This window comes from Eleginops maclovinus, chromosome 15, assembly GCF_036324505.1.
Source record: "Eleginops maclovinus isolate JMC-PN-2008 ecotype Puerto Natales chromosome 15, JC_Emac_rtc_rv5, whole genome shotgun sequence".
Taxonomy (NCBI): domain Eukaryota; kingdom Metazoa; phylum Chordata; class Actinopteri; order Perciformes; family Eleginopidae; genus Eleginops; species Eleginops maclovinus.
The window spans coordinates 9107532-9129807 of NC_086363.1; the positions used below are offsets into that span (position 1 = coordinate 9107532).

Sequence of the window (22276 nt, forward strand, 5' to 3'; positions counted from 1 at the left end):
GAATTATCTTTCATGTTAACAGAACGTGTTTTCAGACAGTAGATTCCTTATGGTGTAGTGACGTCCACATGTATGATCTCGTTTTTCAACGCGAGATTTTAAAGGACTCAAAGGCGCGAACTCAACAGCAGGGTCTTAATGCTAGTGTGTGGCAGCAGGAGGTGCAGCAGGAGCAGCTTCAAAAGCGAATGCAAATAAGGTAATCATTCACTGTAATCAGTCGTTCTCATCTACTACAACGACCGCAACATTCTCAGCTGCTGTCTGGCTAAATAGTTGTTCTGTTTATTTTGTCGTGTCAATTAGCCAGCTAAGCTAGCTTTGTAACGTTGATAATTTCATGTAACTAAACAACGTTACTGATGTTACTGTTGTCCTTAACCTGTTGTGCCTTGCACAGACTCCAGGAGAAATCTCCGAGGAGTCTGTCTGGTCTCCAAACTACGTTTTGTCACGAAAACATGCAAGAAGTGACATGGGAAATGACGCGGATTTTTAACGTTATTATGTTTTACCTTGAAACTGTCAATAAGTTACTTAAAAGCTTGTCAGCTAACGTTAACTTCAGAGAATTGTGTACAACTTCACAGTTCAAAATCAGATTACAAACAGCTGTGTCGACAACGCTTCTTCTTTTTTGAAAGTTGTGCAGCTCCTCCGGGGCTTTTCCTCACCAGGTGTCTTGCGCTCTCATTGATTGTAGCTCGTCGGTGCACCCATTACCAGGCACAACCCTTTTCACACTACAGGATTTGGACTCGCCGACAGGTCCAGATATTAAGCTTGCTAGATATCTGTCTGGCGTCGGGGAGTCACTCACCTCGCTCTTACGCAGTTCGCACATAACGATCAAACGCCGATTTAGCGCTGATTCGTCTCCGAGCTCCAAAATCCGTCTGGGAGCGGCGGATTGGGCTAAAAATCGTGTAATGTGAACTTGGCATTAAACCACATCAATTCTTACTGTAGATTTGAGGATTGCATTCTTCTACGTGTTGTAGTTTCACTTACTGTACACTATTGTAGTGTTACTATTCGTGGGTTACTAACTTAATCACTATCTATACATTGATACACGGAGACGAGGATGCAGCACAAGTCTCATGTTTTACTGGCGGGGAAATCACCCTCATACAAGAGCAGAGTATTACAGAACACAGTAGTGGTGGTAGTCCAACACAATCGAGCACCGATGTGCTCGATCCAATATACCACAGTACGCAAGCGTTTTAGTAGAACAAGAGTATATGTTCAAGTTTAAGCATTAGCTCGACTATGCTAGTAAAGTATATTGTTTGTTTGCTTTTAGTTTCATTTTCTCCCCTTATGTAATCTAGCTATCCAAGATGCCTAAGAGGAAAAGGAAAAGCTCCCCTGTCCGTGAAGAACCTAGTACGCCGGTCGTGACTGCGGTGGAGAGGGACGATGAAGATGAAAGTGACTGGGATCAGGAAGATCATCAACCGAAAAAACAGGTGTGTACCTTCACGGTCAAGCTGTGCAATATATTATCCAATAGGGTTTATATCCACAGTAACATGATTGTAATCTATTGATTTGATTTCCCTCAACTCTGTTTCTAAAATCTACCAAACAAAAATGTCCTTACATTTTGTGTCAAGTTTATGATAATGGATTAGATGTAGTAGTGGGAAATGACGTGCCCAGTTCCCCTGTGTGTATGTGCAGTGTCTTAGTGAGGTGGTGAGTGATGCAGGGATTGTGGAGAGCATCACACTGAAGAACTTCATGTGCCACTCTCACCTCGGCCCGTTCACTTTTGGTCCAAATGTCAACTTTATTGTTGGCAACAATGGAAGTAAGTGAAGTACAATTTCGCATACTCATTTTGTGAGATATTTATTAGTTACCAGGAAGTGCTGACAATCTGAATCAACTATAATTTAGTTGGAATACTTTTTGTTACTACTGTTTGTTTATGTAGTTCACAATCATACGGACATATGTTGGCAAGATTAGTACATTAAAAAAAAGTGATAACCTGATCTCCAATCCATCTCCAAACTGATCCATATCAAAAAGTTTAATATAATCGTTTGTGATGGATGTAACTTATCTTTCTGTTCATTATTTCTTTCTAAATATGATATGTTTAAAACGTCTTTCTCTTCATGAGAATCAGAAGTGTTTCTGTAGACTTAAGATGTGCAAGTGCATATAATGAATGATCTACTTTGCCCTATATTGAATCAGTGTAATGGTTTGATCCTAAATCATGTACTTATGCACACTGTCAAGTCAAGCAACAGCCTCTGTTCTCTTGTTTCTTCCATTATTTTGTTTTTTAAAAGTGTCTAAAAATGTTTACTGCTTACATTGTTTACAGGTGGAAAGAGTGCCGTTCTGACGGCTCTTATAGTTACCCTAGGCGGTAATGCTCATGCCACAAACAGAGGATTGTCCCTCAAAGGCTTTGTGAAGGAAGGAGAAAGGTAAAAATAATTTACAATGTCTATTATGAAATGTGTCTTCTCGTCCCCATTCCCCAATTTCCATAAATTGTAGCACAAACAAATATTGCATGAAGGCCTATTTTGCTCTATAGCACCACACATTTCATATCAAATCAAAAATATTTTTGTTTGTGATATTTTTCATAGCGTCACATGTAAAGCAACCTTAATTAAAAGTTGCATCACTTGATTCATGTAGGTGAGATGTGTGTTACTCTCTCTACTCCTCAGTTCGGCTAACGTTTCGATCACATTGCGAAACAAAGGAAGGGACGCCTACAAACCTGAGGTGTTCGGTCCAGCTATCATTGTAGACCTTAAAATAACACGCGAGGGGTTGAGAACCTATAAACTGAGGAGTCTATCAGGTAAAGTAACTCCTCATTCTAAAAGTGTGTTTTTTGTTTTCCAAGAGACTACTTCTACAATTATCTATAGCAACATTTCTAGGAAATAGGTGGAAGAGTGGAAAAACAAAAGAAAATTAAACTGTTTTCAATATTATTATGCAAATGGCAGCTTCAGTTTTACTATAAAGGATTCATAAAGCATTTCATATTTTCCCCTTACAGGTCAAATGGTCTCAACCAAAAAGGAAGAGTTGCTGTCTATCCTGGACAATTTTAACATACAGGTAGGAGCCATGCAAATCTTACACAGTGCAATGTAGCAAAACGTCAACAATATTCAAATCCTGTTGGATAAACCTGTTATTGTGTCTTTCAAAAGGTCAACAACCCTGTCTCTGTTCTCACTCAAGAGATGAGCAAATACTTCCTTCACTCCAAAGGGGAAGGTGACAAGTATAAGGTAATGAAAAAGATTATAATTTTTGAGTAAATAACGTTTTATCATTTTGATTTTGTGGTCTTGATTTTGCTGCCACTTGTTTTATTTTCCTTCTCCTTCCTCTTTCAGTTCTTTATGAAATCTACCCAATTGGACCAGATGAGGGAGGACTTTGTGCACATCAAAACCACCAAGCAATCCACAGAAAATAAAATTGAGCAACAAGCTCAAGTAAGAACAGTTTGATTGTCATATATTCATATAATGTGCAGCTTTAACCAATAATGTCTCAAATAGGGCTGCAACTAACGATTATTTTAGTAGTCGACTAGTCAGTAGATTAACCCTCGCATTCCACCGTTGACATTGGCCTCATGTCGTAGACCAGCATGTTTAGAACGCTCTGTGAGGAGTCTGGCCATTTGAGGGGTGCAAACGCCTCTCCGCAGGACGAAGTCATCCACACGCCCTTGCTTTGAACTTCTAAAATGGCAAAATGAAAATAGAAAACTATTAGGCATAGTTACCACAAATTGTAGACTTAAATTAATCAATTTTATTGCTTTTATCTGACAAATGAATGATTGATGATTAGTTATGTATACACTTATTTATCTACAGTATTTATCTATCTTCCTATCTATTTAGCATACGTGCAGTCATGCAGAGCTAGGTAAAGTTAGGTAGGCGAGGTGACCTTGTGAATTTACGATGTTAATATGAGGGAAGAGGGACACTTGGACTGTCATTCAATGTTCTTATGCAATTGGGTTAACGCATTATCTTTCATGAGAGGGCCTAAATGTAACTAATGTCACTCTGGACTAGAGGACGCGTTTTCCGAAAGGTAAACAAAATCCGGCTAACTTACCCATCCGGAACTTCGGGCGCTAGACGTCCTGGGTGTTTGCGTTTAAGATGCTCATGCATCGCTGTTGTACTGCCGTGATATGCCAGCTCTGCTTTGCAGACAGTACACTTGACTTGTTTATTAGCTTTATTTTCCTTAAAAAATGCCCAGACTTTAGATCATCTCGGTCTCAATTTTACTGCAGTCTGCTCACACTGATCCGGAGCCTCTGCCATGATTCATCTCTGTTAAACATCGTCAGTGGTTGGTTTAGGACGCAGATGGTGCAAAGACGAAGCTGCTGCTTCTTTTTTTTTATTATTGGCGATTGGCATCCAACTCGGTGCGTTACCGCCACCACCTGTTACGGGTGTGGAGCATCTATGGGGATTAGACGCTTTATAAACAAAACAATGGGAAAATGAATGGTCCTTTTGCTTCCCCTTCAGAACCGGAAGCAGTAAAATGCATACAAAATGATGGTGGTGACTTGCCAACTATATTGCAATTTCATTTGCGTGTGTTCTAATGAGTCACGAGTTAAATGCCTAGGTTGCTTAAAGAATACGACGCGTCGACAACAAAACTTCATTGTCGACTAGTTGTTGCAGCTTTAGTCTCAAATGACCATGTGAGAGGGTTTAACTTTATTGATGCAGTCCTATAGTGTTAATCATTTGTATCGCTTTGTTGTGTTTATAAAATGTGATCATTTGATTGGGATAGGGAGCTAGTTTAAGCTTACCTACTACTCTATTTTACCAGCAATATATATTACCATTTATATTGTTACATGACTGTTTCAGTGCTTGAAAGACTTGAAGCGGAAGTACCGGGAGAAAGAGGATCGATTCAAGAACCTGTCATCGTTGGATGAAATGGAGACCAAACTAGAAGAGTTGCAGAAACAAATGGCTTGGTCTTTGGTGAGATTATTTCTCTCAATTTTGAATTCCCAACCCTTTTATTCAGTATCCCAGAACTCTGGGATAAAAGCAATTATTATTTAAGTAAGGGTAATTCATCCAGCTAATATCATTTTGCAGGTGCTTGAGATGGAGAACGACTTGAAGCCATTACAGGAAAAGCTGCAGTCAGACAGACGTTCTACGGAGAAGTACGACGCGAAGGTGGAAGAATGGAAGGTAGGATATTTCTGTATTATTCACCACAGAATTAAGCGTTTGTTCTCGAGCGAATACATTTAAAAAATGCTTTGGTTTAAACACTAACAGTGCTTGTCCAGCCAATGCACGAAGCTGATCCCAAGCTTTCTTCTGTCCGCTCACCTTTCTTCTTTCTGATCTGTTTTTATGTCATTATAAAGAATAAGGTCCAAGAGGCTGAGGGGAAATACAGGCAGATCGAGGAACAGTTGGAGGGAGTCACGCAACAAGTCCAGGAGCTCCAGCCCAAATGTGCTCAGCTCAAGGCCGAGGCCCAGAAAAAAAATGCCCTGGTCAATTCCAGCGAGGTTAGACAAACAAAGTCAGGCTGTTAGGCAATTGGTACATTCACTTATCCTCGTTACTTATTACCAGTGTCTCTACTTCTGGATTCTTTGATTTGTTCTAGGTCACTGTACACAGATGCAGGGCTCACTTGAGGGACCTGGAAAAGGACAAAGTTCAGCTGTCCTCAAGAATAAAGGATCTCAAGCTGAGGTACGACCTCATCTTCTGTGCTGCGTTCAAGCCAAAACTCACATTGGTTCTCTGTGGACTTCCCTGGGTTTGTTTGCTCCTTAAAATGTCATTGTCATAGTTTCTTTCTTCTTCTTATCCCTCCAGCATTTCTCAGACATCAGGAGCAGAGAGCCAGGCCAGAACAGAGCGTATGGAGCAGATGCAGGCAGAGCTGGAAAACCTGACACATCAGATCTCCGCTCTAGGACAGCAGGTCGATCAGTATCGGCACGCATGCAGCCGCGCCACGGAAGAGCAAGGGAAGATGAAGTAAGGGGACACAACTACCGACTACATTATGCCAGTACAACTTTGTTCCAGGGGTAGCTAAATAAGCCCTCACACTGTGCCTGTCACTTATTTTTGATAACAATTTTTTAAAAAGCTGGAATAAATGTACACTGCCTGTCCAAAAAAGCCTTGCAAATCATACGATTACATGAATCCATCCATTAGTCCTTTCGGTTTTGTCAATGCTTCTGATATATTCAATATGCAATGATATCCAACCCAAATAAAAATGTCAAGTTTAAGCTCCCTCTGGCCCTAAATAAACCTCATTAGGGGATTTATTGGTCTCTTTTTATATACAGTCAAGTCACATTTGTGAAGCTATAAAAGCATAGCATAATGAAATGCATCTCGTTTTGTCTCAGGAGAGAGCAAGATGTTCTCCAGAGGTCCATTGACGCAAACAGGAGGAACCTGCAGACTATGGAGAGCAGTCGCTCTAATCGCCTGCGTCGTTTTGGAGAGCACATGCCTGCACTATTACACGCCATCGATGAGGCTCACAGAAGGGGACAGTTAAAGCACAAACCTCGAGGACCTCTGGGTAAGACTTTGTTCCCAGTTGTTGATGGGCAAAAATGTTCCAGGACTGTTTCAATTCTCAGCCATAACGACAAAATGATGCGTAATAATCCTAATGAAACACTTCTATTATGAAGTGAAATCTCAACCCCAATATTACCTACTTCTTTCTGTCCTTCCAACAGCAACGCCCAAATCTCAATCAAGAGGGGGACAATTCTGACCTCACTTCTCTTTTCACATTTCCTTCTGCAGGTCACCTTATCAGCCTGAAGGACCCGGAGTTGGCGCTGGCTGTGGAAGTTTGTCTTAAAGGCCAGCTGCAGGCCTTCACTTGTGATAACCACGATGACGAGAAGGTGCTACAAGGCATCATGTCCAATGTTTGCCCAAAGGTCCGTAGACCTGCCATCATCACCAGCAGTTTCCTCCCACACGTCCACGACACAAGATCAAGGTGAGGTTTAAATAAGATGGGAATTTATTTATCCTGAAGGAAATTGTTGTGCCAGAGTTACAAAGATACAATAAACACAAAACACAGCAGCATAATATACACCGTACACTAACAGTGCAGTAAAAAGAGCTCATTAAATAACTATTTGAACATAAACTGCATAATAATTCATGTGAAAAAACTGTGCAAAAAACGTAGTGGCATATATGGAATTGCAAGTTATTATTGAACATTATAATTAATATTGCACATGTTGTATAGAGTGTTATGTACAAAATGAACAGACATACTTTAAACAGCAAAAAACAATTGTGCTCTTCCTACACGGATCAGAGCAGGAAAAAGCTTGACGTGAAGGCAGTCACAGTAATACACATTCCTAACAATCACAACAGATCCCAGAGCTAGAAACAGAAAGGCCGTACACTGTATTTAGCAATGATTGTGGCAACAGAATGACATTATTAAATGCAACAGAAACTGATTGGATGCGTACTAACATGAAGTATCACTTTTAATCAACAGTGGTTTGTTTTTGTCTTTGTCTCAGGGCCGTGAACCACCCCCAGTACCCGTCCGTGCTTCAATCTCTAGAAATTGAGGACCCGGTTGTTGCAAACTGCCTGATTGATCAGCGGGGTATAGAGAGCATTCTGCTGATTAAGGTGACCAAATTCCGAGTGGACCCATTACCAAGTCCCAATAACACAAGGAGCGTTTAGCCATATACTTGATGCTGATGTGAACTATCTACAAAGAACGTTTAGATATTGTTTCTTTATGCTTTAAAAGAACATACCAGGATGTACTATTCACACTTAATGTTGTCATTTGAAGCTATTTAAGATGTGTGTGTGCTTAGTAAGTGGGTTTCTAAGTTCTTCCATGATCATTACCCTTAAAAACTGAGTCCATATGCATCATCTATGGCTGATGTTGTGAAATACCTTGTGAACAACATTTAATTGTTAAGGTGACATGAGTTCTGCTTTTAATTGTGTCTGTAGAATCAAACGGAGGCTCGGCGAGTGATCCAGGGAAGCCCTCCTCGGAACTGTACCCAGGCCTTTTCAAAGGATGGCGATCAGATCTTCAATAACCGCAGTTACTCTTCTGATCAGTACAGAGCCAACTACCTTTCTGGAGATGTAGAGGAGGAGATCAGGTGTGTATGCGTGGATGCAGTGATGTACCCGATGAGGTCAGATCTACACTTGTTGACATGTTGTATTTAGAAAGATGGAGTATATGATGGATTTCTTTATATACAATTATGTAGATAAACACATTGTACATGTCCCAACACGGTGTAGCTGTTTTTCATTTCTGCCCTAATACCTTCTTTGTCTCTTGGTTCCTCTCTTCTGGCAGGCACTTGCACAGGGAGATGGAGAACCAGAAAGCTCAGGCTGCACGCTTCCAGCAGCAGATGAGGAAGTTGGATGACGACGTCAAACAGAACGAAGGGCTGCTAAGAAGGGCCCAAATGGATGAGAGGACTATCAAAGTAAGTATATGTATGCGTGTGTTTATATAAATAATAATAATAGAATATATTTTTATATTTTAATTTCTGTATTTACTTCAGAACAAGTCCACAAAGATGCAGCTAGAGCTGTCGGAGCTACAGAATGTGGAAGAGCCTCAGTGTGAAGACCTCAGTACCCTGGTTAGTACAGACAACACAATGAAGTATAATAGTCAGAGCTGATTAACTTAAATAAAAAACAAAGTAAATAAACAAAGCAAAGAACATATGGAATTATGACTGAGAATCTGTATAATATCTGCATAACTGTTGGCACTCTATCACAGGAAGAAGAGCTTCAAGAGATTGTATCTAAGATCTCGTCCAAGCATGCCGAGTGTGATGTGGCACAAGCTCAGATGGCTGATTGCAAGGCTGCCTATGAGAAGGCAGAGCATGAGTACAAGCAGCACAAAGAGCAGATCTTCACGTTCACAGAGGATGCCGAGCATGTTAAGGTAATACTTAAGACCTAGATCAGGGGACCAGATGTCCTGTCATGAGGATATACCAGTGATCTGAATCCTTTGACCTTAACCTGTGGAAATCCCAAATCTTATGCGATATTCTTACTGTGCTCTTCCTTCTGTCCCTCTGCAGGATGAGCTGAGTAAGACTGATCAGGAGGTGGTGAGGTGCAAGCATCACAAGAAACACTACGACGAGAAGCGAAGTGCCCATCTCCGCAGCATACAGGAGCTTGAAGGCAGACTAAAAAGCAAGGAAAATGAACTACAGGTACGCTAAACTGAGACAGACATTTGAATCAGATAAAAAATTAAATTATACATAATTGTTTCAAGAAGTAAGGTGAAGAGAGGTGCAGAGTTGTCAACTGATCACCATCTGGTGGTGAGTTGGGTCGAGTGGCAGGGGAAGCCTCTGGACAGACCTGGTAAACCCAAACGTGTAGTGCGGGTGAACTGGGAACGTCTGGAGGAATCCCAAGTCCAGGAGGCCTTCAACTCACACCTCCGGTGGAGCTTTTCAGGCATCCCTATGGAGGCTGGACATTTTTCAAAAGGTGAATCAGAGGGTGTGTGCCAATTAGAGGCATCACATTACTCAGCCTCCCTGGGAAAGTTTACTCTAAGGTGCTGGAAAGGAGGGTCCGGCCGATTGTCGAACCTCAGATTGAAGAGGAACAATGCGGTTTTCATCCTGGTCGTGGAACGACGGACCAGTTTTTAACTCTCGCAAGATCCTGGGGTGAGGGGGTCTCTACTCAGGGCCATCCAATCTCTGTACTCCCAAAGCGAGAGCTGTATTCGGGTCCTCGGTAGTACGTCCGACTGGTGGATGGATAATTGTATTTAATGTTTTGTCTGGTTTCAGTAGGCATTAATGTTTTGGTCCTGGCATTACATCAGAAAAATATTACTTCATGTTAACCACACTTGGCTTATCAAAATTGTGGAAAGCAATAGGGCTGTCCCCCATTAGTCGACTAATCGTTAGTCGGCGAAAAAAATATTTGTCGATTAATTTTTCATTAGTCGGGGGGGGGGGGGGGAAAGTCCATCTGCGCACTGCTATGTCGCGTCAGCCGGAAACCCCTTCGGACTTCATTCAGAGCAGTGCCTGGTCCTTCAGTTAATTTTGTCAGGCAGGAATCTTTATGAGCATGTAAGGGACGAGCCCCAAAAGGTGACAAACTCTGCTGGAAAAAAGGTGCCTCCGTATCCACGCCATCATAACACAACACAGAGCTTTATTATCCCCGGCAATGTGTGTTCCTTCTCAGACTCGGAGGGAAACAGCGGCAGTGAGTCAGGCAGTAGCCTAGCTTTGTATCAACATATATAAACCTATAATATATAATCATTCTGAGCTCAGAAAACGATCAATTCTAGCTTTCATTTCATGATCAAGGCGTAACGTGCGGGGGGATTTTTGCCCACGAGCATATGTGTTGCCGTTTCCTTTGTAGTATTTATTGGGTTGTTATATTCAGATATTAATTAAAGGAACTACAACTAAATGCTCAGTGTGTGTCCTCGCTGCTTGACACGCGTTAAGAATCCTTACCGGAGCTTCTGCTGTTTGTACCGCTGGGCGGACCGCTCGTCGTGCGGTGCGCTGCGCTGTGACTCTCATGCACTTCCTACATGTACACTTTAATTTATATTTCAACAGTTAATGATTACAGTTTTATGTTCTATTTCATGTGAAGCACAACATACCATGCCGTTATAATAACGTGCTTTATCAGCCTTTGAAACTGAAACCATTTTGGGGAAAAAACATTTGATTAAGATTCTTTTTTTTTTAATAAATCATAATATATCATATGTGAGACGATTAGTCGACTCATCGCCCTGACCTGATGACTATTAATCGACTGGAAACATCTTTAGTGGAGGGCAGCACTAGTAAGCAATATTCACATAAAATCAAATGCGTTTTATTTTTCATTCTTCACAGGACAGGTTATTACGTTTTATTGCATTGTTGAATAACTATGCGTTTCTGAATGTTATAGATTTGTCTTCATTATAGTATGTTCTGCATTGAATCTCAGATTTCAATTTTTCTTTTTCTCACTGCGATTTCAGACCTCTGTGGCCAAAGCCACCAGAATCTGTTCGCAGCGAAAGGATTTACGAAGGACACCCAGGAGTCTGGACAACGAGATCAACCGTCTCAAAGTGAAGATAGCCACCGAGCAGGAGCAGCAGGGGAACAGTGAGGAGGTGGTGAGGTATGTGACGAGCACCCTGATCATTAAAATGTAATCATTACCATGTAGTGTCATTGTATTACATTTACACCATCGACAATCTCTGTTGCTTTCTACCGCTTGTCTGGCTTTCCAATCACTAGGCAGTATCAGGAGGCTCTGCAGAACTACAAGAACATGGCACTGCAAATGAAAAACCTCCAAAGTTTCATCAAATGTCTCGATAGTGTCCTGAACCAGAGACTCTGTGTTTACACTAATCTCAGGAGGCAAGTTGTTGACAAATGAATGACCTTTACGCTTATCTTAAGTGTTTACATTTCTTTCAATTTTCACTTAGTGAGAACTGTTTCTTTGTTCCTAGATTTATTATCATGCTGCCATCTTTCCTTCCTTGTCTAATTGCTCACATTACTCTGCATCTCTTAGGTTCCTCTCAGCCCGCTGTAAATACTACTTTGACAGCACACTGGCCCAGAGAGGCTACACTGGAAGTATGAACTTTGACCACACGAGTGAAACCCTCTCCATCTCGGTGAGATTCATCACTCCATTAACATCAGAGCAACTAAACAATAAAGCAGCATGGCTGAAGTCTAAATGAGAGCACATTGATCTTTTTCTTTGATTGTCAAAAACATGAACATAACTGCTACAGTTTTTAAGCCACGTGATGTAAAATGAATTGTTTGGATCAAATGTATTTGTACTAAATGGTTTGGCTTCTTTACTCTGTAGGTGCATCCAGGCCAGGGAGACAGTGCAGATTTGAGTGACATGCGCTGTCTGTCCGGAGGCGAGCGCTCCTTCTCCACCGTTTGCTTTGTTCTCTCCCTTTGGGCCATCACAGAGGCGCCGTTCCGCTGTCTGGACGAGTTTGATGTTTTCATGGTAATAAGAAACCTTTTTCGTTATTGCAAGTTTGTCTAGATAAGCCGTGCTAGGTGGCAGCCTCTTGCAGCAGCTCCCTGTGTTTTATTGATATATTGTCTTTTTTTCTACTTTTAATCTTTTATTTAGCTTTTTTCCTTACCATTTATTCAGGCTTTGAGCAGCCATGGCCACGTTCTTTTTCGAACATTCTCTGGTCATTTTTCTGTTACTTCTGGCCGTTTTTGTAACGGAGAGCCACGCACAAAGGACCGATGGCATTGTTTTCACCCGCGACCTGCTGATCACGCTCTGCAGACCCATGCTGCTGCCCGGAGACTGGCATGACATCCCGGCGGAGTTACGGAGGCCTCAGCGAGGCTGCAGAACTGGAGCCAAGCGGAAGACTAAGAAGAACAAGAGATATAAGCCTTCCGTACCGGCAATCAGTCGTTTGTTCCCAAATAATAATAAAAAAAACAATCATGTTAAACAATAACTTAACCAAAAACATAATACTTAGGTCTGACAGTTTTTGTCAAAATGTAACTCAAAGCTATCTAAAAAGGCACCGAGTCGAGAAAGAGGGTGAGAAAGAGATTAGCCTACCTAACAATTAATTAGGCTACTTAACAAAGCCTCATAAAAAATAACTAGTAACTCGCATACAACTTCAGCACCAGGATGCACAGGTACCTCCGCTAACTTGGCCAGCCTTGGGAACCTTATTCCATTCACTCTCCACCAGTCTGTAAGGGTGCAATCCAGGAGTGGGGACTCTCACTACGCAACACAACCTGCATTAGTTTTATCGATAAAAAATTGTACGTGATCGACAAAGTTCTTAACGAACAATTACCAATCGTCGATTAATCATGCCCATCCCTAGTAAGAAGAAAGGAGGAGGGATTGCACTGTATGTGAATGAACGATTGTGTAATCGTGGACATGTTACCGTGAAGAAGCGTTTCTCTAGCCCAGACATGGAACTGTTAGCGGTGGGATTACGTCCGTGCTACCTGCCCCGTGAGTTTCACTATGCCATTGTTGTTGCTGTTTACATCCCGCCTTCAGCTAATTCGGAGGTGACTATTGACGTTATCCACTCCACTGTGGCCAAACTCACTACACCCAAATGTTTTCATCACCATCACTGGGGACTTTAATCATGCAAAACTGGACAAAACTCTGGTGGATGATTTTTGTGGAGTGGACTGGATGAAACCATCTGCTTCTGAATGTGGCCAAGACCAGAGAGATGGTCACTGATTGCAGCAGGAAGAGGACGTCTCCACTGCCCCTGTGCATTCTGGGAGAGGATGTGGCTCTTGTGGAGGGTTACAAGTACTTGGGACCTAGACAACGGACTGAACCGAAGGGCCAACAATGACACTATTTACAAGAAGTGGATGAGCCGACTCTTTATTTCCTGAGGAAACTGAGATCCCTCAATGTGAGCAGCAAGATGTTGGAGATCTTCTACCATTCTGTTGTTGCTAGTACACTCTTCTTTGCTGCCATCTGCTGGGGGGGGGCAGCATCAGAGCCAGTGACAACAGCAGACTTAAAAAACGAATTAAGAAGGCTAGCTCTGTCATCGGCATCAAACTTACTATCTGTATATTTGTTGTTTTGGTATGCTTCATATTGTATTTTGCTGCAGTAATGAAAAAATGTCCCAATTTGGGATACTTAAAGTATTTCTGATTCTGATCTAAAGATAACATGAGTTTTGGGATTTGTTCCATTAGGACATGGTGAACAGGAGGATATCAATGGACATGATGCTAAAGGTGGCATCCGGTCAGCGCAACAGACAGTTCATCTTCCTCACACCACAGAGCATGAGGTATTCACTGTTGACTTTTATATATTTGTGTATCAAAGCAGTAAGACCACCCAAATGTGATTTATTGATTTAGTTACTGTTTGTATACTCTTAATAAATGAGCTTTGATTAATTAAATCCAGTCAGGAGTAAAGGTCATGTGATTTCAGTGTGCTGCCTAGTTTCTCTGGGAAAGAGCACCAGACACTGGATCTCAGAGTCACAGCCACATTGTCATGTTTGTTTGTTCTTTGTTTTGTTTCAGCTCTCTTCCACAGAGTCCATCAATCAGCATCCTCCGGCTCAAAGACCCAGAACGTGGCAACGATGAGCAAACAAACAGTGAAGATGAGGACCAGTAATATACCGTTCATAGAGGGCTACTTTACAGCCAGGGGCAAAGGTTTTGCATTAACCCAAGTTTTGGTTCTGTTTAGTTTTTGTTTGCCACAATGACACATTAAACATGTACATTTGATTTGAATGTTCTTTAAAACATGAAACGCTTTGAGTTCAGTCTTGTGAGGAAGAAGGATCTGTACCTTTAAGAGCTCTGTGCCAAATCCTCCACACAAGGCGGCCCATTGGAATGCACTTCCACTCATGCACATAACATCTGACCTCCTGAGGCGAGTGGTACTTTTTACTTCATCCCTGAGAGCTGCGACCAGCGGACAACATGAAGGCCAAATCGGTTCCATTGAGGTTGTTTGATAGAAATTCAGCCTCAGGTGAAACACTCAATGTACAAACGGCAAAATATCACAGACACGTGGATCACCAGGAAAGCCCGAATCACTCTGGACACGACAGCCAAACGGTGGGCGACAGATACAATGAGAAGAGCCATCGAGCAGTTCATTTTGCATTTTTGCCAGAGACGTATGAGCCGCTGGTAGATGAGGATGGGCAAGACGAGGCACAAGAAGAGAAGAAGAAAAGGAAGAAGGAAAAGTACAAAAAAGTCAGGAAGGTTGGTGTTCTGTTAAATTGTCTGTTGTACTGCCCACTGTTCTGCACTCACTGCTCTGGGGCAATTTTTTGTTCATGTAGATGCTGATGGATGGGTTTGTGTTTTGTTCTGCTGTGATGCAATGATTTGGCAAACCCTAATAAAAATCTCTATGAGAAAGTTTCAGTTTAAAATGTGGATTTTGTTCGAACTACAACCTGTTTATTTAAGGCAAAATGTCAACAACCTTGTGGGAACCATCAGCCTCAAACCAACTGATTTAATGGATTAAATACATATATTTTTTAAAGCGGTTTGGTTTTTTTAATCCTCTAAAATATCAACATGTTATGAGATATGTTTATCAGTCAGTTCAACTACAGGGTACACTCATTGACACTACAATAAGTACATGTAACATTTTGTTCATATTTTTGGTATATTAAGTAAAATGTCTTGTTTGAAGATTTTTGATTGATTTGATCCAACTCCAGATTTATCTGATCTCAAGTCGAGATAGTTACTGCTTTTACACTAAAATCATATTTAATATTCAGGCTACAGTTCGGATTGCTTTGTGTATCAGTTTTTATAATATGTCCAGCTAAGGAGGAAGGAAGTACAATTATTTGTACTTAACTAAAACAGCTGACTTCCTGTATCCGGTCAACCTTTTCCTGTTCAGAGTTCAGGAGACAATAGTGTTCATAGGGCTTCTTGTTTACATGACAGGGATATACAGACTGCAGCTCTTGTCCTGTGGCGCTATTGTTCTAACCACACCACATGTGCCTGTTCTGTTCAGCTCCTGCCTGATAACAGGTATTTTTATTCCCAAAAAAGTCTGTCAAAACCGCTGATTGAGCTTTGTAACACAAACTATCTTTCCAAAGACGTATGTCATTGTACGACAAGGGTTTAATCTACAGAATATTGATTAATCTTTGGCTGTATGTTTGTCTTTCAGAATGTTGGCAAGGCACTGCGCTCCACCTGGAAGTGTCTAATGCTTGGTCTGTACAATTTTGCCCTAGGCTACTCTACTCCGATCACAGTGGCTGCTACTTTTGTCCCCGATTTCCACTACGGCAGAAACAAGGCCTAAGCCAGTGACCCTCCTCCACTTGCTTTTTTCCAACTATACATACCAGTGAACCAATGGACACAAGACTGTTCATACGGTTGCGGAAAAAGATAAAGAGAACACTGCTGCATTATCAGTTTCTCTTGTTTTATTATTTAAAGGTATGTCTTTGAGGTTAACATTTTACTACTACTGACAATGTCTGTTGGAATTCAACAGACACTGGAATGGCTGCCATACATAAAGATTTAAGAAAAATGTGGCCTTAATGTGCTGTATGTGTACAATATTATTGTATGAGACTGTTTTTGTTTTTTAAAGTTGCAATTCAAATATGCTTGTTTGCTGTAGGAACTGAACAAATTACAATTTTGTAAGATAGGCCTTTTTAACCACAGAAATTCTGACTGGAAAAACAGGTGTCCTAATAAGACTCAATGTTATAATCATCTATCATCATTTACAGTATGTTCTTGTTTTACACCTGTACTTGTGTGACATGTTGGTGTTAACAATCCTTATGTCCTAATGTGGGTCATAATATACAGTATGGCATAAACCAGCTTTGCAAAATGTGCACATTATAGTGTATTTAGTTAGTCCGAAAACAATTGCCCTGTGTATAGATATAATGCTTTATGAAGTGCTTATGCCTAAGTTACATATTGCTCATGCATGTATCGACTGTCTTTAACTTGAAACATGCTTTTGTATCAAGCATCAAGCTGGTGTAGGCAGCTGTGCAGAGGGATAATGTGGGATGGACTGGCAGGAACCTTAGCTGGGGATAAAGGAATGTGATCATCAGTGAATCAGTTTCTGAAGACACGTTAAGTTGATTAGAATGTCATGGTATGACGACTGGAGGTAGTCCTTAAAGGTTTTGTAAGTTGGTGTGTGATGAAATGTAAATAAACTGTAAGACAAACTTAATTATTTGTGGTTGACAGAAGTGTGAATAAGCAGTAAAGCCTCAATACAACAAATTGAAGTAAGGAACTAAAAATTAAGTAATGTACAGAAAAACAGTTTAGGAAATCCGAGGAAAGAGAGACTTCTGAAGGGAAGATATCCAACCATAATACATTATGACATTACTGCTGTAACAGATGAAGAAAAAGCTGAGATTCTTCCACAAACATGTGTTGAACATGATAGATCAGATAACATTTGTAGGGAGGGAGAAGGAAATGTGAAGCTACAATAGCAGAGAAGGATAAAACAAAAAGAAGATATCACAGTATGTCATTTACAAAGAAAAAAGAATGTAATTATGCCTTTAGGGAAACAAATATAGCCCAAATATGTGAGATTATCTAAAGACTTCTTACGTGAAGTGTATAATGAAGTATGAAAGAAGGGACAGTTGGCTGTAGCAGGCTAGGACCTCAAATATACCCACAAGCAAGGAAATATATTTAACTTTACTGGAATTATTGACCAATTGTTTGGACTTGGAAAATTCATAAATTGTTAATAATTCAGATTGAAAGAAGCTTGTAGTATTGTGTTTTTGCTTAACTTATATTTCATGTGTTTTTGATTGAAAGAAAGACAGTATCAGCTCCATACCACTAGGTGCCGGTAAGGTCTTGTTTTGGTTGTTCGCCAACTCAACCAGAAGAACAAGTAGTGCTGCTTTTCCGTAGCCTTGTCTTGTTTACATTAGCCTCGTCTGAACAGGGTTTTTTGAGGATGACGGACCAAAAAGTAAAAAATATCAGCTCTATCCCCATCGATGAGTTCAGCAAGTTAAGAATAACATCGATATGGACGTTTCTCATGTCTGTAAGTTACATCTTATGTTCTGACTTGAAATGCCAGTCAGTACCAGCTAGCTAGGAGTTAGCTATCCCGGCTAACTGACAGATCCCCTTAAATAAACGCTTCCCTTTTAGCATTTATATTTTCGTTCAAATGGCAGCTGCCTCATGTTTGCTTTGTTTTACTGTCTGTAGGTGCAGTGGTCGGAGCCCTGGCTGATCGGGCTGATGGTGTTTCATATTGTGTGTTTGTTTCTGACCGTGGTGACGTGCCGATACTACAGAGCTCAGATATGTCACTTCCTGCTCATGGGTAAGTTCATCAGAACCATTCAACAATTACACTTCATGTATACTGTTGATTGATAAGTAAATCATAGTGCATACAAAAGACTACATGCTCCCATACATTTACATACGTTTATGGTGCAAGACTGAAAATGTACTCATCATTTAGTTTTACATCATCAAATATTTGCAATATTCAGAAAAATATTTGACGTGGAAACTACCAGGGTAATGTATAGTAGCAAACAATGTGTGCTGTGTGAAACACTTCGGGTTTCAATTGTAAAACTTTGAAATATCAAATAAAATAAAGAATGAACATTGATTAATGAGAACAGTTAGCATGCTCAGTCAAGCTTTATCCTACATGATAGCAGCTAGCTAGCAGAAACTAGCAAAAGGTGTTAACGAAGGTATACACTGTGTTTTTTGCTTTAAGTAACTATTTGCTGGTTAACTGAGATATCATAAAAGCTACGGTTTTTAAATTGTAATGGGCATACATTTTCCAAATGTCTGAAATGAATTGAACAGCAACCATACAATTGCTAATATCAGGGATTACAGCACACAATAACACAATAGTAAAAATAAACAGATCATTTAAATGCAGTACTCTATAAGGTATCTCTATAAACTCTGGCATGTGTTGCTATAATCTGCAATATTACTAGAAGGAATATCACTATCTTTAGGGTAGAGTATCATACTGTATCTTTCAAATATGCACAACTCCTCATTGATGTGTGTGTTACCATCGAAGGCTTAATAAGATATTTAAGATTTCTCAAAACCAGATAATATGAGTAAATATTGTATACATTATAAGAGCTTGTATTAGTCTGTGTGTTTTATTGTTTGCTGACTGACAACTTTTCTTTCACAGTTGGCTTGGTGTATAGTGCTGAATATCTAAATGAGCTGGCAGCCATGAACTGGAGGTAAAGCCATTTTTAGCAGTGTTTTTTGTTCCTATTGTGTGAGAAACGGTGTGTGTTAAGTCCATGTTGTTTGGTTATTAAGGAATGTCGTTATGTTTTGTTGTTCTTTCAGGTCCTTTTCTGACTTTCAGTACTTTGATTCGAAGGGCATGTTCATCTCTTTGGTCTACTCTATTCCTCTTCTGCTGAATACAGTCATTATTGTGGTAAACTTCATTCTTTATCGTTATATTTGCCACAGCATATACAATCATAAAATCCCCACTCGACACCTGAATGTTTGTGTTGTGCATTGACAGATGGTGTGGGTGTACAGGACCTTTTCCACTATGACTGAGCTGAAGACCCTCCAGCTCAAGCGAAAGGCCCGCAGAGAGAAGAGAGAGAAGAACGACTGATCCCTTTTATTCTGTCAGGGACTTTATTGCAAGGAATTAGGGTTACATTTCTCTGCCTTGCTAATCCTGAATTTTGGGACAGAAAGGCAGATACTTTCTTGTGTCTGTTAAAAGGATTCTTCGTTGGTATCGGTTTCTGGACTGGGTGTCTATCAGCTGTTGAAAGATGTCGCTGAATGTACTGTACACTGAGATATGAGGACCAATATACATTGACTGTTTTATATGTAATGTTGTTTTAAAGTGCGTTGAAATGCACCAAGAAAGATAAAGGATTTTTTAACAAATCTTATGCAACAGTTGATTTATTTTTCAGAGAAATGCTCTTTACTTTAAGTAGACCTTGAACATATCCTCCTATCCTAAGAGAAAAATCCACTAAACTGCTATTAAAATACAATATTTTAATATTTAGAAATTTCACTAAATTAACCAACATCAGTCTTGATCATAACTACCGAACATGGATTCATTTTTTACAGTCTTTGATATCCATCCATTACTAGCAAAAACGATTTTGATGAATTGGATCAGAAAGTGCAGTGTGTTTCAAAAAGGACAATATTGTCCTGGGTCAATATTGTGTCTGTGTTTTTACATCAATGTTCAATTATAGATTTATAAAACCTGAAATTGAACTTCCAAAATCCAGGAAAAAACACCTCACACCCTTGCCAAAAATGCAGGCTACAGAATATGCTTTAAATCAAAATCTAAATATCCCAACATGATATAACTCTGTTTCAACAGCCTTTGAACTATAAGGAATAATCCTGCTGTCATCCTTATTTGTGTTAAGAGGACCACAATGTTGAATCATAATTTGTGCCTGATCATTATCAATCCATTGACTAAGACTAGGAGAGATCCACAAGGCAACTACTTTTTTCAAACAAATCTTAAGCAAGCTACATGGGCTATAGCTATACACACATACAAATGAATTAGTATTATACCAGTTTAACTGGCTTTGTGTCCCAGAATGGGTTGAACTTCCCTAACAGCTTTTACACAGTGTGGGGAGTTGGGAGGGGGGAAGTAAGGTCTTATGACCCGGTACAGTGCTCCACATGAGAGGGGGGGCTGTTTCATGATACTGGGCTAACCTCTTTCTGCAAAACAATGGACCTTTCTCACAGCAGAGTCAGTAAAGCACAGGTGTTACTAATCACATTAATGATGGCTCTGTTTCATTTAAGCCATGACAGTGTGCAGGACACCAGCCGCCTGAAGCTGATTTGTTTTATTATTTACACCTGTGCATTTCCTGGTAAAAAAAAGACTTGGCTCTTTACAACACATTTTACTGCAGGAACATTAACAGCCACCATTGTCATTTGGGTAGGCTTTTCGCACATGAGTGAATAGAAATATAGACAAACCAAAAGTCATCGAACATCTTTTATTTTAAGGCAATTTTTAAGTGTAATTTTAAGTAGCCAAATCTGGAGGTCAATCCTGAGACCTCTTGAATGTTATTGCACCACTAGAGGGCAGCATGGATTTAACGACCCAAAGTTTCTCAGTTTAAACTTGTTTTGCCTCTGCAGAGAGTTTATAGGATATCTCTCTTTAAGCTTACTGTTGTTTTTATTTTATTCATATCACTCCTTTTTTCTACTTACTCCTACTTTTTTACTTTGCCAGATGCATACACAGTATGTTATTAAATCATTGGTTGCATTCAGTCGTCAGGATCTATTAAGTATGTGGGTGAGTGATTGAATTGCTGTCATTGTGGATATTTAGAGAGAACGGGGAGGAATAGAAGTGTGCGTGTGTGTGTGTCTTTTGTAGGACACACACACACACACACACACACACACACACACACACACACACACACACACACACACACACACACACACCCACACACACGTTGCCCGTGAGATACCTGTCTTATGACAGATGTTTCCACTTTATTGATGCAACCAACTCAACTTCTCCTCACACTAGAGTCAAGTCCAAATGAATAAAAGCACCCACTAGTTTGAGAAGTTCATTTTTTCTTTGTGAAATGAAAGATTGGAGTGGACACTATCCTCCGATATGAGTTCAGGCCAAATCCACCAGTTCATGTATCTCAGATATGGCTGCTTTCCTCTGCTTTGACATGCAGAACATTGCACAACACCCAGTCAGCTGCAGTCCTGTGGGTGAAAACACTTGATCAAAGAAAGAAAAACCTGTTTGAAAGATGGAGTTGAGGAGGGGGATGACCAAAGTGTTCAGGCTGAAAGATGGGGAACCATAAACATGACAAAGACAAGAGACAACACTGTGAAGTGAATCTGAGAACGACATGAACTCATTGAACCAGGAGGCTGAAGAGCTGCAAGATTTATAGAACAGGTAGATGAAGTGTGAGTGGGTAGTTAGTAATCACGTTAGCCAAAAACAAGTACATCCTAACTGATAAATAAGTGCCAATAAATGTAGTAGACTGAGGCTGGTTATTGCAGTAGGAATGCTCTAACAGAGCTGTAAGAAACATTCAGAGATTGTTGCCCAGAAACTGACATGCTTATCATGAATGAATCATGTCAATGCTTTGTGGCATGTGAGCTGAGGCTGAGCTTCCCACATGTCTTATATTCAAATCTTTACAGATGTGAAACTATGGTATGCAGAGTTATATGTTTATTGTACAGTATATTTTCTGATCTGTACAAACGTGTGAATATGCATGTTATCAATTAGGAAAGCAAGTGGAATACATTATGTTTCATGTACATTATAAATAAAGATGAACTTTATTGATTCCATTGTAAAACTCACAAAATACCTGGCAGTATATTCAGTTATAAAACAGCTACAACATTTAAGTGATGTACGTAATATTGCATGAATAACTACAAGCCGATAATATTGGTTGT

At 40.2% G+C, this 22276-nt stretch overlaps 3 protein-coding genes across 3 annotated transcripts; all 3 read left to right on the plus strand.

Moving 5' to 3' along the window:
• The first annotated feature begins 91 nt into the window (after window positions 1-91).
• On the plus strand, window positions 92-14452 carry si:dkey-119f1.1 (Structural maintenance of chromosomes protein 6-like). Its single transcript, XM_063901881.1, has 27 exons — window positions 92-199; window positions 1338-1475; window positions 1690-1819; window positions 2348-2453; window positions 2706-2842; window positions 3047-3108; window positions 3204-3284; window positions 3393-3494; window positions 4920-5039; window positions 5160-5258; window positions 5441-5587; window positions 5689-5777; window positions 5904-6068; window positions 6455-6633; window positions 6867-7068; window positions 7619-7733; window positions 8076-8233; window positions 8440-8575; window positions 8657-8737; window positions 8884-9054; window positions 9197-9334; window positions 11152-11297; window positions 11420-11545; window positions 11706-11811; window positions 12015-12167; window positions 13898-13995; window positions 14240-14452. The coding sequence occupies exons 2-27, from the start codon at window positions 1347-1349 to the stop codon at window positions 14334-14336; spliced, it is 3273 nt and encodes a 1090-aa protein (XP_063757951.1). The 5' UTR covers window positions 92-199; window positions 1338-1346; the 3' UTR covers window positions 14337-14452.
• Window positions 14335-16943, plus strand: LOC134876757 (required for drug-induced death protein 1-like). The gene is given in 3 exon segments (XM_063901882.1): window positions 14335-14631; window positions 14633-14947; window positions 15894-16943. Coding segments are annotated over 3 exon segments (507 nt in total). The 5' UTR covers window positions 14335-14577; the 3' UTR covers window positions 16032-16943.
• A 647-nt stretch (window positions 16944-17590) lies between these two features.
• On the plus strand, window positions 17591-19687 carry tmem18 (transmembrane protein 18). Its single transcript, XM_063901884.1, has 5 exons — window positions 17591-17798; window positions 17969-18086; window positions 18948-19002; window positions 19115-19208; window positions 19302-19687. Exons 1-5 carry the CDS (start codon window positions 17706-17708, stop codon window positions 19398-19400), a joined length of 459 nt encoding a protein of 152 aa, XP_063757954.1. The 5' UTR covers window positions 17591-17705; the 3' UTR covers window positions 19401-19687.
• Window positions 19688-22276: the final 2589 nt, after the last annotated feature.

Excerpts from the sequence above, each read along its gene's own strand:
- tmem18 (XM_063901884.1), top strand. The coding sequence starts at position 17,706 with ATGACGGACCAAAAAGTAAAAAATATCAGCTCTATCCCCATCGATGAG. Across the intron at positions 17,799-17,968 it reads TATGGACGTTTCTCATGTCT|GTGCAGTGGTCGGAGCCCTG; the intron begins GTAAGTTACATC and ends TACTGTCTGTAG. Across the intron at positions 19,209-19,301 it reads TGAATACAGTCATTATTGTG|ATGGTGTGGGTGTACAGGAC; the intron begins GTAAACTTCATT and ends GTGCATTGACAG.
- si:dkey-119f1.1 (XM_063901881.1), top strand. The coding sequence starts at position 1,347 with ATGCCTAAGAGGAAAAGGAAAAGCTCCCCTGTCCGTGAAGAACCTAGT. Across the intron at positions 7,734-8,075 it reads AGAGCATTCTGCTGATTAAG|AATCAAACGGAGGCTCGGCG; the intron begins GTGACCAAATTC and ends TTGTGTCTGTAG. Across the intron at positions 8,576-8,656 it reads TGGATGAGAGGACTATCAAA|AACAAGTCCACAAAGATGCA; the intron begins GTAAGTATATGT and ends TATTTACTTCAG.